Source organism: Callorhinchus milii, unplaced genomic scaffold (genome assembly GCF_018977255.1).
Source record: "Callorhinchus milii isolate IMCB2004 unplaced genomic scaffold, IMCB_Cmil_1.0 Scaffold5, whole genome shotgun sequence".
Lineage (NCBI taxonomy): Eukaryota > Metazoa > Chordata > Chondrichthyes > Chimaeriformes > Callorhinchidae > Callorhinchus > Callorhinchus milii.
In genome coordinates, this window is record NW_024704746.1 from 9,260,572 (window position 1) to 9,280,141 (window position 19,570).

General features: G+C 43.5%; 1 protein-coding gene across 1 annotated transcript in view; it reads right to left on the reverse strand.

Moving 5' to 3' along the window:
- The window catches only part of lamc1 (laminin, gamma 1), a 125,123-nt gene that overhangs the window by 41,977 nt on the left and 63,576 nt on the right, over positions 1-19,570 (reverse strand). Inside the window, exon 2 of the mRNA XM_042334965.1 lies at positions 9,370-9,674. Coding sequence (XP_042190899.1) covers positions 9,370-9,674 — 305 coding nt within the window. The remainder of the gene's footprint in view (positions 1-9,369; positions 9,675-19,570) is intronic.

Consider the following 19,570-nt stretch of genomic DNA (forward strand, 5'->3'; position numbering starts at 1 on the left):
TCATTCATTCATCCCTCGTCCTCATTTCTACCCATATCAGGAGAATGTCAAAAGGTTTTGCCTTTGTGCAATTTGATCTCGCAACTCACTTTAAAGAAGCTATGAATCAAAGAGACGATCGCATTTGTAACACAAACCCAAACAATATGCAGTGAAGGTGAAGGTATGAGTGTTGGATCGCATAACGTCCTATAGATGAAATCAAAGGAGATTTTAATAGTTGACCAGCTCTTCAATGGAATGGACTTTTGTTGCTCCTGAGTTCCCTCCTACTCACGTCATCCACTTATCCAATAGTGATCTATTGCTGGTTTCTCACACCCTCTACCCCAACTTTGCAAGTCGAGCCCTCAACACTCTGGAGTGTTGACTCAAGCCTCAAGCAACACTCAAGCCACACGTTCTTGCTTCCTGACTTTAAATAAGTCTTAAAATATCTTTTTCATCATTTTGTTGGTGAATATCCCTGACTCTTCCTTTTCAGTGCTCCCTACAACAACTTTCACTTATACAGCATCCTTCATGTAGGATAGTGTCTCGGAGAGCGGGGTTGAGAAAAAGTGATAAGCTTTTCAAGATATTCATTCTATGTGAAAGGACCTATAAAAGTGCAAGCTGTTGTTTCTAACTAAAAGATAACTTACATTTCACAAACATGCTAGCAAATTATTGCTGAGAAGGGTGATCAAAAGGGCAAAGTTAACATCATTTGAAAAGTCTTACATTTACACAGACTCTTATCAACAAGGCAAAAGTTCTAAGAATATCTGGAAGCATATCTGATTTGTTTCTGACTGTTGACAGATGGGATGCCATTAAAAACTGGAATCATAATCTCTTGGAAGATACAAACCAAATTTAAACAAAATTCCTGAACAAAGTCTAAGGACAGCCCGAAAAGCCAAACTGAATTCTTGAGGATATACGAACTCACCAGGCTGTCTTCTCCACACTTGATGCCAAATATCAGCACTTCTCCTTAGATTTAGCCCTTGCCAGCCTATGCAAGAAGAACTTGGGAGCTGATGGAGGCTAAATTTGGGTCCAGAACAATTTCCAGCTTTGAAAATATGGCAAGGGTAGCAATCCTCAGCACATTAGCCAGCATGCCATGCTACGTGAAGGCACCACAGAAGTGGAATCCTGCAGACTTGTGAATAGAGAAACCCAGGCCTCACCAAGGACCATGCTGTAGCACTGTAGAACTCACTCAGTCTTTGAAGTTTTTGTTTCATTCAGATTTAAAATTTGTGCTTATGGTTAAATATGGCTAAATATTTCCAGATATTTGAGCTGCCCTATACCCCACTCCCACCCACCCACACACCCAAAACCCAGTCCATTTCCAGGGCATTCACCAAATACCTCAAATTTCTTTCCCCGAGTAAAAAGCCAACACAAATAAATGGCCTTCGTTCAGACTCAGCTCCACGTGGTCAATGCATGGGCACCTTGACAGAACCATTGCCAAAGTGATCATAGACTGGTGCTGAAAGCAGATGCAGCAATTTGGGATTAAAGTAATTCCATTAAAAGTGTGATCAATTCTATGAAATTGGGGGTCTGCAAAGTGACATTGACAACCAGAATTTGTTGAGTTATTTGTGATTTCTGGTTGGGCCAACACCAGATTGTAAGTTTAGAAGCTGGATGCCATCACTGTGTTCATTGCGCTATTTCTACAGTTTAGGATTCCTAGTTCATAATTCTCGCTAACTGTGGAGTCACAATTAATGCAACAAATCTAGCTGGCAAATATTGCATATTAAACCCTACATCCCAGTTAGATAACAAGAATCCAGCAAAGTAAAGGGCAGTGGCGAATGTTTCAAAACACACATACATGGCTTTGGCTAACATGAAGCTGTACTGTATTGCTTCTTGGAAATGGAACGCAGCTGGAATTATTTTAGTTCATACGCTGTGCTCCAAATTACAACATATAGGCCTGTTCCAGCACTGATTGCTAACAGGTGCGGATTTAATGCAACACATCTCGAAGTTATTACAAACATGTGATTTTCCTATTTTTGTACCAAAGAAGCGATTCTACGTGACCCGGCAGCTGACGTACAATTCCTGCCAGTTTCTGACAACAAACTGCATCTCGGTACAGATTTTCCAGGGTGTGGAGTATGAACTGCAGAGATAGGAGTTAATCCTGCAGATGTTCACCAACTTTAGAGGAGAGCTAAGGATGATTCCATCAGATTCTTGCTCTGGGAGAGGAAGAGGGAGAGGCACGAAAGGGCAAGAGATTGCAACATGCATTTCCACTTTTTTTACAATACAGGTAAATGTTAGAATGAGTCAGTGCTTAACATCATGTTAAGAGTTGCATTTTCACTGCTGCTCATTGGAGTGAAACATCTCAAAGCCTGACTCAGTTGGTAACACTCTCGCCTCAGAGTCAGAAGGCTGTGGGTTCAAGCCCCACGTCAGGACTTTAAAGCTTATAAGTCTAGGCTGACACTCCAATGCAGTGCTGGGAGTGTCCAATAGATGAGATGTTAAACCGAGGTCCCGGTCTGCTTGTTCAGGCGGACATTAAAGATCCCATGGCACTATTGGAAAAGAGAAGGGAGTTTCTCGTGGTATCCTGGCCAACAATCTCCCAGATAAAATTGGTCCCTCAATTCCTGGCTGTTTGTGGGCCATAGTTGTGCGCAATTGGCTGCCAGTGAAATACACAGTGAATACTTTAAAAACAAAGCATTTGACCTGTTACCACCATTTAGAGCAGCGATTGTTTTTGTAATTTAGCATCATGTGCAAAGAAAAGGTATTTTCTACCATGTGCATTTCTATTTCTACCAACTTAGCCAGGCTTCAAGATATGTCAATCTGATGAGCAGCAGTGAAAATGCAAGTCTATTAATGTAAAGTGCTGAAGCATTCTCACTTCTGTCTGTATTGTAAAGAAAGTGGAAATGTATGTTGCAATGCATGGCGAAAGGTGAACTATTCTGGAGCAACGGTGGCTGGGAGAAATTACCTTATCTTTGTACATAATGCCAAAGGATCTTGAATGTACATGTTTAACACACTGTTTTATGGTCATAAAAATACCTAGATACAATACTCAGCGCACGGGCTTATCTGAATGGATGTCTAGCACTGCTATCATGGGGCATTGCAGCATTAATGCCACTGCCGATCAAAGACACATGCAACCTCTGGACCACAATTCGATACTTTATGGCTGCTTGAAAGCACCAAAGCCAGAATCGCATGCCTACATAAGCAGCTGACAAATGAGTCACAAATGACAGTGCAAGTTTCAACTGCATCGTAAATGTGACAGGAATTCTGCTCACAGTGGAACTCTCATCTTCCACCCCTCTCTGCTCACCCACTTCCCTCCCTCCTCGTGGCAAGAAAATGTCACACCGAAAATCCCTATCATTCGGGCTTGAGCTTTACCATCGAACTGAAGGCGAGAAAACGTGCAGGACCACAGCACCTGAGTTCAATACGGTGTCACATTGCAAGCGAAGACTGGGTTTACAACCAAGTTAAATCACCTTCAAACAGAGCCTGATTAAAGGCCATGCGTAATGTATAAAAAAGAACGCATATTGTGGCTGGTGGTTTATAGACAATAACCACCTTGACATAATATGCGTTCTATTAGACCTGGGTAAACCACCCAGCCCTTTTTTCTCTAAGGATTTCTGTCTGGTATTGCATACTTATAAATAGCTAATCTTTTGGGCTACGAGACATTATATATCCAATAGCACAGGAACGTTTTAAAGGTCATTAAATGATCGGGAAGTGAAAATTGTGCAATCTTAAGATTGGCCACCTGGCACTGGTCACGTCTCTTAGATGCCCCAAACTGATATGAAACCAAACAGTGGAGGCTCGCAACAGGGGGTTGGCAGGATTTAATGGCAATGAGCTTTAATGGTCTTAAATTGGTGTATCTCAGGAATTCTTGTTTCACTGAATTATGCATACCTTCCTCTTTGAAACCTGCTTACTGTAACCTCCTCCCTCCCCTTGGCTCGGCGGGGAGGTGGGGGGATTATTGGCTAGGAAAAGCAAGGTAAAATACATTGAAGTAACCGAGCAGGCATCCACATAGTTAATCTCAACGATGTAATTGTAGCTGAGCTGATGGTTATACAAGTTGTTACATCAACTTGCAATAGTGGATCATTCATCCTGCAGGAGATTAGACAAGTGGATATTGGCATCTGAAGCATTTTATTCTTAAGACTTATCTTTGCAGCATTCAATCTGTAACCAAGTACAGAGCAGTGATCCTAGAATAAATTAAGTCAATTTGTTCTTCAGGAGGCTCTGCTAAGGTAAAGCCCTGATGTCATAGTGGATAAATCTGGGGTTTATATGGACCAGGAGTTCGCTGGTTTGAATCCTGATCTGTACTGGGTTTGATGGTATCGGACAGCATTGCTTGACCAATCTCAACATGCTCTGGGTTTGCCGGAGTTAGGGAAGGAAAAACGGGTTTTTGCTCCTGGTCCCTTTATATTACCCTCAACCGGTTTATGCATGTGTGGGGAGGGGGGTCAGGCTCGGTATTGATGCTCTCTGAAGTTGAGTGGCTTACCAAGGCTCACATGAATAATGTGTCAAGACTGAGATAGATTTCTTATTGCAAAAGGGATTAAGGGATATGGGGATAAGGCAGGGTCAGTTATCAGCTGGAGTTAGATTAGAAGATCAGCCATGATTGAATGGCGGGGCAGGTTTGAAGGGCCGAATGGCCTACTCCTGCTCCTACATGTTATGTTAATGATCAATGGGACGTGGGGTGTATCAGAGGGTAACCAGCATTCGTGAAACAGAACCCAAGTTAGAGGAAGCGAGGCCAGGGGTTGAGAGGCATACGCCAGTGGGGGAGAAAATTAGAAAACAAAAATGTGGAGACATTAAAAAAAATGCTCTGCTATGCTGAGTCTTTGTTGGGGTGGCGGAGAGGTGTCTACCAAATGGAGAACACATTATGGGAATCAGATTCCTGGAAAATAAACCAAATGTTGGCAGCCTCGGAATTCAGGTGCCCAAAAGGAAAGCGAGCTTCTCACTGGAGATTTATTTTTCCAAGAACTCGGGTTGAATGCCTATCTATCCTGAGCAAAACAATAGTTGAAAACATCACGTGCTCTAAAGGTAGACAATACAATTGCTTTGGCCGGACATGCCACTGGAGGCAGCTCAGTGATATACTTCCTCCTCCATGATGTGGTCATGTGCCAGTTATAGAGTTCAGTGTGGAGGCGGACTGTCTGGCACGAATGTGGTCCAGTGACAGATAAGTTATAATAACCGTTAGCTTCACACACAAAACAATGCAACTGTTTTAGCTACAATTAAGCAAAAGTGTGTGTCTGCCTGGCTCGGTCAGTAGACTCTCCTCTGAGTCAGACACTTGTGGGTTCAAGTCTCCACATCGGGCCTGAGCTCATACAGACTGACACTTCAATACAGGGCTAGAGGGAATACTGCACAGTTAAAGGTGCCATCCTTCAGATGAGCTGTTCAACAGAAGCTGTTCAGGTGGATGTCAAAGGGTCCCATGACATTGTTCGAAAAGAAGAGTGTCTAGGACCCATTCAAGGAAGAGGAAGCAACAGAGCAACACCCAGCTGGTAGCTGGCATTATTTCTTAATGAATTAAATAATAAATACAAAGTTTCCTTATACTATGCTCTTTAGTCAGTCTGTTTTCAGTCACTTACTGGATAAGGCACCCAGATTGTGAATGAAGCACATCAATTAACAGCAGGGCAAAACCACACCGTTCCAGAGTTTTTGACAGCGGGAATAAAGGGCTGATAACTTACCCATGTCTTGAACTGAATTTAATGCCCTGATTTTACAAAGCTATTGGCACAAAAAAAACCACTGCATGTGGTTTTAAGCAATTTTCAAAAAAAATTCCACTGCCCATTTCCTCAGTCATCTCAACCTCAGTTGTGGATCGCTCAAGGACAAGCCATTTGGAAGCATAACATTTTTTATAAATGGTGAAAAATACTCCAATTTTCCAGTCAATTCGAGAGCAGCAAAAAGGTAACAGACCACAGAACAAATGGGCAGCTGGCTCCGGACTCAAAACATGATCAAGACCCACTTATCAATCGGATTCACATTGCAGAATACCCTGATCAAAAACAAAAAGCCTGTTTTTGAGGAAAACGGGTAAATGGCAGTCTCTGCGGCAAACTGCTTTTAACATTCAGGTGATTGTGCTTTCCTTTGGCCTGAATGCTCTATCAAGCAATCTTTGGACCGTTTGCCTTTGAATTTATTGGCGAAAAATGTTATTCAATGGCATATATAAAAAGATTGGCCATTTGTTTCACGGCTGTTTCTGGGATGTTGCTGTGCGCAATCGGGCTGTCAGGTTCGTCTACAAATATACAGTCCCTCTACTTCATAGTGAATCTCGTGAAGTACTTTGGCAATTCCTCCTGACATGGAAGGTGCTATATCAAATGCAATGATTATTATTAAATATTATCAACAATATTTAAAATAATCAGTCCAATTTGATCTCATTAGTGCAGACTCCAGTAGGTTACACACAGATGCATTAACGGAAAGAACTCGGATGTCAAAGAGCAAGACTTGAGTGTTGAACAACATCTGGACACAGAAGGTTGCAAAACACATGTCTCTTGGGCATTTAGTGTAACAACCACACAATGTACTTTGTAAATCCATTCCTTTTGTGATAATTGCAGAAGAGAGCTGACCTCAGATGTGAGCAGGAAGACTATGGGGAGTGAGCCAGTCAGTGTCAGCCTCACTGCAACAGCATGAAATCAATTAGCTGCCACTTTACCAAGATATCATTGCCGAACAAAATTGTTTCTTAGTCAGTTGGTTGTTTGACACAAATGGAAACCCACCTCTATGGTTAAGATAACCCACACCAGATAGAGTTCCACATGTATATGCAACCTATACTTTTGAAATTTCTGCGAGTCTACAATGCTATCAGCACTCTTTCCTGAAAGTACTAGGCAGCAAAAACCTGCCCAAAGTGTGTGTTGAGATCTCCAAGAGTTTAACCAGCTGAAATTGCTTAGTTTGCCATTGGAAGCACCATGTGATTGCAGGGTCAATAGCAGCTGCGTGGGAAGAATCCGTGCCCTCAGTGACTGGTCTACCCCTTCCAAGTCCTGCCAATGAGCCAGGCTGGATGGTCTGTCGTCAGCAGTTCCCTGGACTACTGCACACTCACCTGGCTGAGGAATCAGACTACAGAGTTGACATAATTCCAACATTTGGTTGCCAAGCACATCACTGAGAAGCCACCTCAGCAGTACTTTTAAATAATGTAATGTAGCATTTTAACATCTACTTCAACATCCAATTAAGACACATGTGTGAATCAGTGATGAAAGGGTTCTCAAACAGATAAATCGCAAACAGATGAGGAGGCAATTTCTCCAACTTGATGAAAGACAAATGGCCTTAGATTTCCATGACCTACAAGTTAAACAACACAGGTGGTAACAGCTTCCTTTCCACATGAGTTTTCAAACTGCAAGTTACCATTTCCTGTCCGGAAGCAAGTCAAACAAGCATTACAAAAGCAGCCAAGGACATAACAAAAGAGAGGCTGGGACGGTGTCCAACAGCTGGTTTTCAAGGCAAGTTTTGCTTTTAAAGTTAAGGTCACAATTCCTTTAATAGTTATACCCGCCACCCCACCACCTCCACCTTTTGCTGGAATTTATTCTGACAGAACCTCTTTTCAGCTCTGCATTGTTAGTGAAGTGAAGGGAGTTTCTCCCTGTATGCTGGCCAACAATCACCCCCCCGCCGCCAAATAAAATTAGTCATTCACATCATGGCTGTTCGCAGGACATCGCTGTGCGCAAAATCCACTGCCGTGTTCACTTGCCCACAAAACACGCAAGTCAACGCACCTTACAGAGAATATCATGGAGCTCTCTGAGGTGTCCTCCTGACACGAAAGGTGCCGTATCAAATGTGAGCGAGGATTATTATGAAGGCGGCGCACATCTTGTTAGAACATGTATGTAAAGATTACAAAGGTTTAAAAATAAAAGACACAAAAGAGCAAAAAAATACACACACGTTGAAGTTTATCACCGCCGCCGGGCAACTTTGTGGTTGTTCAAGAGATTGGGAGAGAGGATTTATAATAATAATAATAATAATAATAATAATCCTTGCATTTGATATAGCGCTTTTCACGTCGGGAGGACGTCCCAAAGCGCTTCACAGAATATACTGTAAAGTGAGTTGACTGTATATTTGTGGGCGAACGCGGCAGCCAATTGCGCACAGCAATGTCCCACAAACAGTCATAGATTGAAAATGACCAATTTAATTATTGTTTTTGTTTTTTGGAGGATTATTATTAGGCGTGTGGAGTAAGGAAACTTGCCCAAGGTTTCGCCCTGACCTGCCTGGAATTGAACTCAGGTCTCTTGCTTGCAAAGCGAGTGCTCTAACCACTGAGCTACAGGACTCCACAAAGATTTGGAAGGTTCGGGATTTCGACACGCAACATAATGCCAGCGACTCATTGGCAACTCATTTACTGTTCAGGAATTCAGTGAAGCTTGAAGATCCTACTTTGCTGGAACAGCTTGAACACTACCACATTGATGAGCAAATGCGTGCAAACTCTCAACTTTTGTATCCGAGTGCACTGCAAGTAATTTGGTGGCTCGCAGCGATGGAAATCAGCCGCATTCTGCAAAAAGCCATCAACTTGGCTTGTTAAAACATTTACAACACGGTGGAACAATCCACCCTCCAAAAATGTAAAAAAGCAGTCAGGAACTCGGAAATTAAACCGATGAAAAACACTTTGAAAGGTGTGCGGTCCTCATGCTCAGCAAGCAGGTGGACCCAGTGGTCGCAGCCGAAAGAGGGCAGCTTTCCACACACTGCACAAGGGTGTGTAAAGCTGGCCAGTATGCACTGGAAACAGGAGGAAAAGAGTTCCCCACAGTCGTCATAAGACCTTCCTCTTCGATTGTGGTTTTGGTCATCCTACCAACCCCCACGAAACCCCCCACCACCACCGCCCTCCAACTCTCTTGATTCTAACCCCCAGCTCGGGTGCAAACCCTTGACTGTCGAGCGCCTTGCGACATCCTCCCAACATGTAAGACACTATACAAATGCAATTTGTTGTTACTGACCCGATAACAAATATGCAGAATCAAGACTCTCTCCATCCCCACTGCTCAGTGTCTAATCTCAAGGACCCAAAACTCTTGTGTGTTATATGGGGGGGGGGGGGGCAAGAGAAATGGGGGAAAGGGGTCAGACTATATCAACATTTTCTCCCATTAACATTCAGAAGTCGTTCCCACCGTTAAACGGAAATACTTGTTTCTGCTGTACCTGCAGCACAGGGCTGTTATCAAAGTTGTAAGCACTGGGTCTCCCTTCCAGGGTAGAGAAAGCAACGTTTCCTCCGGTGAGGGGCGAGATGTCACTGAATTCGTCTGTGCACAGCGCCTGCTGCTCATTCTCCCCCGTGCGGATAAAGCCTCGGTTAAGCTTCTGGTAGGTTTTCTCGCACGATCCACTGTAATACTGATAGGGTATCCAAGGGCCATCCTCACTAGTCCGTTTGTAAATAACAAAGCTCTCCGGGCGACTGGTGTGGAACTTCAGCCTCACGTACGTAATGTCGAATGATTTACCTGCAGTGAAACAAAAAGAGGGAGCATTCAATTTCAGCTGTGATTCAATTCCAGTTTAATAGCAAAGGAATGCATTTAATGCAACATGTATTGCTGGTGTAATAAGAGTTCATTTTGTAGGCCAACATGTGAATGACCAACTTTACTTTGAGGACTGTTGGCCCGGACACCGGGAGAAACGCCCATCTCCATTCACATAGTGCTATGGCATCCTTAACATCCATCTGAATAGGCAGATGGGACTAAAGTCTCATCTGAAAAACAGCACCTCCGATGATGCACCCTCCATCCACACACCCCACCCAGCACTACACTGGAATGCCACCCATAGATTGTGAGCTCAAAGTCCTGATCAGCTCCAACCTGGAGTGGTGCGGATCAGTGAAATATTAGATGTACCTCTTTGACCACAGTTAGTCATCCTTCCCCTCCCCACCCAGTTTAACTCCTACTCCTATCCAGTGTTAAGCACTTTGAGACACACTCCCAATGTGAAAGGTAAACACAAGTTATATTGTACAATAACAGGTCCTATACAGTTATCCACAGAATTCCCCTATAACAATTTTTATCCACTCGCTCATTGATATGAGAGCTTCAGTCACAAACCAAATGCAGACCTGACTTTTAGCTGGAGGAATGCAAGCCTTGGAAAGGGATTGCTGGTTTCAGAAATAACTGACTACAAATATATCTGCTCTCTCTCACCAACCTATCTCCACTTCAGGCGCACGCCACAAATTCAGATTAATTTTGTTCACTTATTTTAAGTTTCAGCTGCTCTATAACGTCAGCTATGTAAAAGTGAAGATAAAACAGCAAAGCTGTTCAGGAAGTGATTTATAGCCTACGGGTGGCGCTGGATAGAATTGGGTTGTTTGGCCAGCTATCCCTTACCACTGTTGTCCTGCAAGTATTTAGCATGTACCCCGAGTGCCCAATCAACATAGAGATGATGCCACCACATAATCTGGCAAAACATTTGCAGAATGGATTAGTGCCAGTCGTGAACTGAGATGTGTGTACCTCGCTGATCCGGAAATATTATAAAATGTTTGCATTCGATAATGGTGCCTTATTACTTTCTTGAGGCATCTCAAAGCACTTAACGGGATTTTAACGTAAAGTGCAGCAACTGTGTATTTGTAGGTGAATAAGGCACAATTTGAGCACAGCAATGCTCCACAAACAGCCTAGACTGTGAGCTCAAATCTCGACTGGGTGCTTGAACACAAAATCCAGTTAAGATCCATTTCAGCAGGCTCCAGCCTGTTCCATGTTTCGCGCCAGACCTGCCCTACCATCGGCGGCTGGGCTTTCAGACTCTCTGCCCCCACCCCTTGGAACTCCCCCCCACAGTCCCTTCCCCATGCTCCCTCCCTCGCCTCCTTCAAGGCACGACTCAAGACTCTCCTTTTCGACCATGCCTTCAGCCGCCCTCCTCTCTGTCCTCCCTCATCCCAACCCTGCACCCCCATGCTCGGGTCCTGAGCCCCAACTGTTCAGCGCCTTGGGACATCCTCCCGATGTGAAAGGGGCTTTACGAACTTAATTTTGTTGCTGGTAGCGTATTTTCATGTCTCTCCAGGCAAAGTAGGTACATAATACTCCATTAAATGGGATTCAGTCAATGCAAGTCCACTAACAATCCACATCCAGCTGTCTCTTTCTAACATAAAACATGGTCATATCCTTTCCGGTGGCTTTAAGATCGCTCTAATAACAAACCATACAATCCTGAAAGATTACTGTGAAACAGTACAAGTAAACAGTCACTGTATTGTAACTGCAAGCAGAGACGCTGGGGGAAAAAGGTCATCTATAACACGGCATGTGGCTTTATACATATAATCTGCACAATAGCAAGCCTGTGACGCATACCATAGCATGTTCTTCAGCCTCACAACCACACAATTTGTTCTGAATTCATGTCCAACCCGTAAATTGCAGTCAAGCAAAGCCCATAATGTTACGGTTTACTGAAACTTTAACAGGAAGGTCTTTGTACAGGAAATGTGGAACTAACCACCGCTGCCCCCAGAATTCTAAAAAGGTTACAACTCTCAACTCGTGCTCGCAGGGGCAAGGACTTCAAGTGCATCTTGGGAGTAAATTCTTTACATTCCTCCCAAAACTTAGTGCAATCACTCACGTTGTATCTGCAACGCTCATCTGCTTCACTCAGTTGATGGAAGACATTATGTTCTTACTGGCCTTTATGAGCACGCCACAGGACTACACATACTGTTGCAGCACTAAATCAGGCCATTTGGCCCAACTAGTCTGTGCCACTGCTTATGTTCCACGTGACCTCCCACCCATCCTTATGCCCTCTCCCTCCTCTCATGTATGTATGCATTGTTCCCTCTTAACACACTGATTCCTTCTGCTTCAGTCATGGCTCTGGCAGCACATCTGACATTCTTACCAGCCTCATGCTTTCAACCACTACGTCAGAAACTTCTGGAACTCTTCAACCCCTCCACCTTTCCTTCTCCTTGCTCATCTTCAGATCGCACCCGGAGATGATCTTCTCTGACCATCCCTATCTCTGCCAGCTCGGCATCAAATCCTCCATTGTTAACATTGTTAAGCGCACCAAAGCACGAACCCATATGAAGCATGCAAGTTACTCTTATTATTAGGTTTAAAAAAAAGTTTCTCCTAAATTCTTTTTGCCATTAGTGGCCATCTCAGAGTTATGGCTCCTTGTAAATGACTCACCAAGAAGTGGAAACAGTCTATGTTCCTGTCCCACAAACAGTATATGTCCCACAAACAGCCATGGAGCGAGTGACCAATTTTATTAGGGGGATTTTGGGCCAGGACACCGGGAGAAATGCCGTTTTCCTTTCAAATAGTGCCATGGATCCTTTGATGTCCACCTGAACAGGATGACAGTGCCTCTGACAATGCAGCGCCTCCCGCAGTATTGCACTAGAGTCAGCAGCTTGACAGACCAGAGCTCCTAACTCTCTTGGGTTGTAGTTGTGGCAAATGACAATAAGGGAAGCGTTGGAATAAGATGAGCAAACACAAGCAAAATAAAGACACCAGACAATTAGCAAGGCTCTTTCCCTGTCCCTCATCCAACTCCTTACCCCACCCCGCTTGATTCTATTTCAAGTAGCGAGCTGTCAAGTAGGAATGTTCACTGCTGTGAAGCAGGTCAGAGGGAAATTAAAGGGTTGCATATAGCTTACAAGCCTGTACATGTACTTGAACATGAACGCAAGGTATTGTGCTGCACCACTGAATGAGGCAAACGGCAATATTTTTCTAACACGTGCCATTTTATTAACACTCAGCTTAATCCCAGGACAATAGCTCGTCAAATCCTGATGTAATCTCCAACATCTAAGCCATTATTACCGCAACGCAAAAGTGTGCAGCCGCTAAAGAAAAACCCTGAATCCGCACAGCTGCGAAGCTGACAAAAGCTCGGATCTTTTCAGATTGCGAAGCCTTTTCAGAACCACAAAACCATCGATCCCTCCCTCCCACCATACTTGGCTACTCAAAGTCGTGTTGACATTGAGGTCGTTGCATTTTGGCAACATTCTGGGCCCTGGCACCAGTGCCCATGTCATCTTTCATCCAATGCAAGCTTCTTTGGCGCGAAAAATGCTCGAGAACAAAGTGCAACAGGCCGGCATCTTAGCAGCCCAGGCCATTTATTGCCTACGTTATCATACATCGGCAGTGCCAGGGCTGCTCATTATTTTGACCATATCAACCAACTTTGGGGAAGGAGCATGCTTGAGCCTAGTCATGCGACACGATAACTAACTTCACTTAACTGACAGACCAAACACCCAGAACTGATCTCAGCACCTTGGAATTGGGCTATGCAAATGGAATTTGTTGTTGTTGTTGATCTCCTGCAAATAGCCCTTTGGTACTCCCTTGACTGATCAATTTCTAAGTGTTCCATGACACTACTCCATGTGAAAGGTGTGCTATATAAATGCAAGTTGATGTGTTCCTCGGAACATACAGGCGAAACTCGGGTAATTCTCACTTTTGGGAATAGGGTCAATTGGACGCACACACACAAATGATTTAAGGAATCTTTGTGCTGCGAGTGATTTGGACACTGTATAATAAAGATGAAATAGTTTTGTTCCATTCGTCGCCCACACACGGTATTTACACTGCTGGCTGTCGGTATCCAAGACTTTAGCTGGACTCTGTCACAGCATTCAGCTCACCCAGAGGATGCTAACCCACTGACCATCTGTCGGTCCACCCCCCCTACCTCTAAGAGGCTGCTTTTGATCTGACTGAATCATGCTCTTCTCACACTGGGGCAGAACCACCTCCGCACGACCAACTGCTGTCTCTCTCTTACATGTGTTTTCTTTCTCACCATCTCTCACCCCCGCTGTAAGGTTCTCTCATTATCCCACTCACTGTCCAAGCCTTACTGCACTTTTCCACGGCAAATCTCCCATGTGAGCAAGCTTCAAATATAATCAATGCTGTGACAGATGGGAATTTAGGTTTCCACTAGTAAAAATAGATTAATAGTAAAAATAGCCTTTATATGTAGCTTTTGTGCACAAAAAGACAAAATATGTTCTTAAGGCTTTTAAGTTAGTGCATTGTTTAAACGCATGTGAAATTAGATATTTTACTAACTAAGACTTGTAGTTGTTAACTGCACTGGGTAAATAGCTGATACAATAAACCTACTAAGAATTTTTAAGGTTGAATATAAAACAAGTCTGCACCAAGTTTGTAAAACTGAACCCAATCCATTTCTTAGAAGGACTTCAAATATTTATTTTTCTGCAAGGCTCAGCTAAGAATCTGGACTCATTCCCTGGACAGAAAGAAAAACTTTACATTAGAAGCCTTCAGCCTGCAGTGAGCAAGAGTAGGACTATACAAAAAGGGGCATTTTATATACAAGGTCTAACAAAAGGCTGAAAGTTAAGGGTTGGGGTAGAACTTTGGTACAAATCTGGGCACAAAGGATAGGTGCACCCTCCCAATAGAAAGGATGAGTTCCTAGACTCTAATCCCATGATTTAAATTGTACGTTTTGCAAGAAAAGATGAAAGAAATCTGTTTTTGGTCCAAACACCGGATCTGTGAAAACAACTGCTATAATTAGCAATCTTAAATAGAAAAAAAGTGTGTTTGTATATAAACTGTATACACATCTACACACAACACAGGATACTTTTTTTCCCTTGCCAATTGTCATTATTTAGGTGTCAGCCTGGCTCAGTTGGTTGCACTGCAAGTAAGGAGGTTGTGGGTTCAAGCCTCATGTTGGGACATTGAACTCACAATCCAGGCTGCCACTCCCAATGCTGGTGGGGGGTGGGGGGGGTGGGGGGCACACTGTTGGAGGTCCCGTCCTTTGGACGTGACGTCAAACCGATGTCCCTTCTGCCTATTCATAAAGAGAAGGGAGTTTCTCCTGGTGTCCTGGCCAACAAAAAGCATTGCAGTGCACAAATGGTCTGTATATTCACCTATTCAAAAAAAACCACACTTCACAGTAATTCTGTGTAGCACTTTGAGACATCCTTCCTTGGTGAAAGGTGCTACATCAAATGCAATGTTTTTTTTATTAATGATAATTATTGTGCCACACCAAATTGCAAAATGTTAAATCCCTACGTTTCAAGCATTTTTATCTCAGGCAAACCTATGCCTTTATCATTTAATATGCCTTTATTTTCTCTCCTTAGCCTCCTCTCTTGAAGTCAGTGACTTGTAATGGGAATAATTCCACATGGGTTTGCTCTCCTCCAATAATAATCCTTTCTTGTGCTTTAGTGAAGAATCACATCATCGCGACATCTCCAAGCACTTCACAGGATTTTACTGTAAAGTGTAGTGACTGTATTTTGCAGGCGAATACGGCAGTCAATTTGCCCCAGCAATGTCCCCACAAATAGTCACAAAGTGAATGACCAATTTTATCTGGAGGATTGTGTGCGAGCCTGGATAGTGGCTGCCAGTCAAGGAGGACACATCACAGTTAAACCCGACATAGCCTTGCCTGACCACAAGCCTGAATTTCTGGTCCTTTCTAGTCTGGGAAAACTAAGGGCCACTGCAATGCTCCCCACCGCTGATATCTGTTAACTCCGCAGGAATCATGGAATCCAAGTTACACCTTCCCATTGTGCCTGGCTCTGAGCCATGTTCATACAGAACATAGATCGGCTCGGAAGATCTAAGCAATTTCTTTTGCACATTGCTCACATTTACTGGAGTGGTGAACCGTCTGGAAAGAGAAGACAGAACTGTCAACATGATGATGCACAAGCTTTAAAAACATCAATGCCTTCTGCAATCCAGACGCATTTACTCCAATCTTGAAAATGTTCTTACTAACTTGATAAAGGGATAGGAACTTGCATTGGTTTAAAAGGCAACTTAGACCAACTTTGTTGGACAATTTTAACCCTGAGCTTAATAAACTCTCTCTCCACCCCCCCTCCCCTTCAGGGAACTACAGGGGATTTAAGCAATTGAATATGGAATGTCCCGGCCATCTGCTCAGACTAACCTATACAACAGAAGTTTTATCCAACTGCTGCCGAACTCATGGTGGGTCTGAATAAGGATACTGGGTTGTGTGGAGCAACAGCAAAACGGTTCAAAGAATGCTAGTGTAATGAATGGGTATTCATTGAGATCTGGGGGCTAGGGAATCTTACCGCCTACAAGGGGCAGCTTTTAAGGGCTATCGTTCATTTCATACTCAACAAAAAATTCCCCCTTTTGTGTTTCATTTTCCTCTTCGTACTGCCACTGGAATGTTTCCGGCATAAGAGTGACCGCTTGGCCAAGCTTGGGTCTGTGCTCTTTGGGGAGTCTTAACTGAACTTGTAACTGCCTGAAGTGAACATGCACCCTGTACAAACAGAACAAAATAAGTTAAATTCTTTACTACGCAGACAAGTGGTCAAGAGAGAAAAAAAAGTCGTTCACAGGAATGTGAGTTTAAAGAGTTTGGCGACGAGGACTTGTGGAAATGTGTTGACTCTCTGGAGTCCATCACGGTGAATTTATAACCCAAGTGAAATGTGCAGCACAGGGGAAGAATCCAATGTCCAGGTTGCTCAGGTTGCTCTAAGCATACCTCTGCTTTCAACTGTTTAACAGTCACATCACAAATGGTGAGATGACAGACTGCTTCCCACTGCAGATGTACCACAAGTACAATGAAGAAATAACCTGTAACAACCCCTGAATCTCCAATGCTACATTGCTCTATTTCTGCATCTGTATAGTAAAGTAAGGCCCCAGGTTCCAATCCTTGTCAATAATAAAATAACAAAACAGTACTCGCATTTGATTGAGCACCTTATCGCGTCATCGAGACGCCTCAAAGCACCTCACAAAATTTCACTGTGAACTGTTAGTTAGGGAGGTATGAGGAGGTGCCAAGACGTGCAGCTCTAGCACATTGCTTACTCAGGTCAACAGCAAGGAAAGAAAATCGAGGAAAGAAGATAATCAATTGTAACTTCAACACAAGTGAATTTATAACATAATAATCTTACATTTGTTACGGTGCCTTATCACATCGTTGAGACGTTTCAAAGCGCTTCACAGAATATTTTGTAAAGTGAATCGATTGTATTTTGTGTGTGAAATGTGGCAGCCAATTACGCACATCATTCATGGATTGAGTGACCACTTTTTTTTTGGAGGGGATTATTATACCCGGAAAGCGAGCTGACAATTCACTAACAACCGGGTTCCTACTTACTGCTAGGTAAACAGAGCCGTGTGGAGTAACAAAACTTGCCTAAAGTTTGGCCATGCCCGGGAATCAAACCTGGCTCCTCTTGCTTGCGAGGCAAATTCTCACCCTCCAGGACAGATTTTTTTTTGAACACATCCTAATCCTCCCAGTCCCAGTTCACTCCAAACAATTTGCAGTGAGACACAAGACAGTGAGCATCGCCAGATCTGTTATAGCCCAGGTGCTGCTTGAGGAATGTGGTTAGCCTGCAGATGGACATCAATGAGCCCTACAGTAAAATATATCAGTTAACATGATGGCAAAGGTTCACCCAACACTTAAAAGTGACCGTCACAGTATTAAGTTATTTTTTTATTGACCAGCTGCAGGTTTTGCTGGTAGGCTAATGGGGGAAGTAGACTCAAAATGGGATTCTGGAGCAACCAGAAGATAGCAGATGTTTATTGACAGGAAAGAGAACGAACTCGATGTGGGTCAATAGAGAAAATAACCAAGAATAAATAGCCTTACAATGACAAACAAATAAAAGCAACCTGGATTTACTCATCTCTTGCTGTAGGTAATTCCAAGCCTGTCCACACCCAACATCCAGCCATGCTTCCAGCAGTGGGTTCCCAGATAGTTGGGAGAGCAATTTTCCCCCACTCTTGCCAGAGGAAGGAAAATGAAAAGGCCTTTGAGACCATTGAGCCTATTCTACCACTTTATTAGATCTTGGGGGATCTTTTAATCCCAATGATTCATACTTTCACCATGCCTTTAATATATCTTTCCTACCCTAGGTATCTCTTTCAAACATCTCAATTGAGCTTTTTGCGGCAGAGCTGTTCCTCACATTCACAACCCCTGTGTGAAGAAATGCTTCCTGACCTCAGTTCGAACCATCTATCAATTCAGGTTGCAAGGCTAAGCCGTTTTGTGTTGAGTCCCTGTGCCAGAAAGAGACGTCTCCACTATCTAACCTGTCGATTCCTCTCATTATCTGCTTTTAAGGAATATAGCCCGAGCTTACCTAGTCATTATAGCAAAGCCCCTTCAGCCCAGAAAGCTAAGATAATTCACAGCACCAGCTAATGTGGTCTAGCCCAAAGACCTCCCTGCTTCCAATGTTTTAATGCTGCATTTATCCACTCAGCAAGCAGCAGAGCAACATCAAAACTTTGACTTCAACATGACTTCTTACATTAGAGCACTTTCCAAGTTTGCTTTAGCAAACTTGTTACGCACAACATTCCTTAAACAGGGAGAGTTATTAAACTTGACTTCAACTTTTTTTAAAAAAATGATTGGCAGCAAAAAGCATTCCAACACTTTATTTGGTACATGCATCACACTATCAACCAGTGAAACAAAAGTTTCACCAGAAGTAAAGCAGGAAAAGCCGACACAAATCCACACAGTGATCTGGGCTAGCTAACCCCAGGAGCTATCACTATCCTCTCAGAGACGTGAGAGCAGGGAGGCGAGGTCACCTAACCAATCTGATCAAATACAGAGCTCAGCAATTCTGCCAGAACCAGATCCAAAATGTCAAGCAAGAAAAACTGCAGGGGTTTGGGAAAGGAAAGTGGGAGGGAAAGGGGGGGGCAGGAGTCATGACCTAAAGAAAACATATGCACATGACGGTCAAGGAACAGCGCTTGGAATGGAACACAGTGTAAATGTCCAAAACGCCCGGCTCGGGTTAAAGCAGATGGCTCGGTGACTAAATATCTCTCAGACTCTCGGGTCACAAAGATAATGATGTTATGCAGCATTGCCCATTTGTATTAATAATAATCCTCACATTTGACATTGCGCCTTATCACACCTTCGAGACATCCCAAAGTGCTTCACAGGATATACTGTAAAGTGTCTTTTGCGGACGAAACACAACAGCTAATTAATTTGTGTACAGCAGTGTCCCAAAAACAGTCATGGAGTGAGGGACCAATTTTATTTGGGAGATTTGTTAGCCAGGATACCAGGAGAGAGAAACTCCCTTCTCTTATCGAATAGTATCAGTCGAATTTTTAACATCCCCCCGAACAGGCAGACGGGATCTCGGTTTAGCGTCTCATCCAAATGACGACATCTACAAAAAAGACCATACCCCCCCACACAGCACTGAAATGGCCGTCAGCACAGAGTAGTTGAGCTCAAGATTTCAATGTGGGGC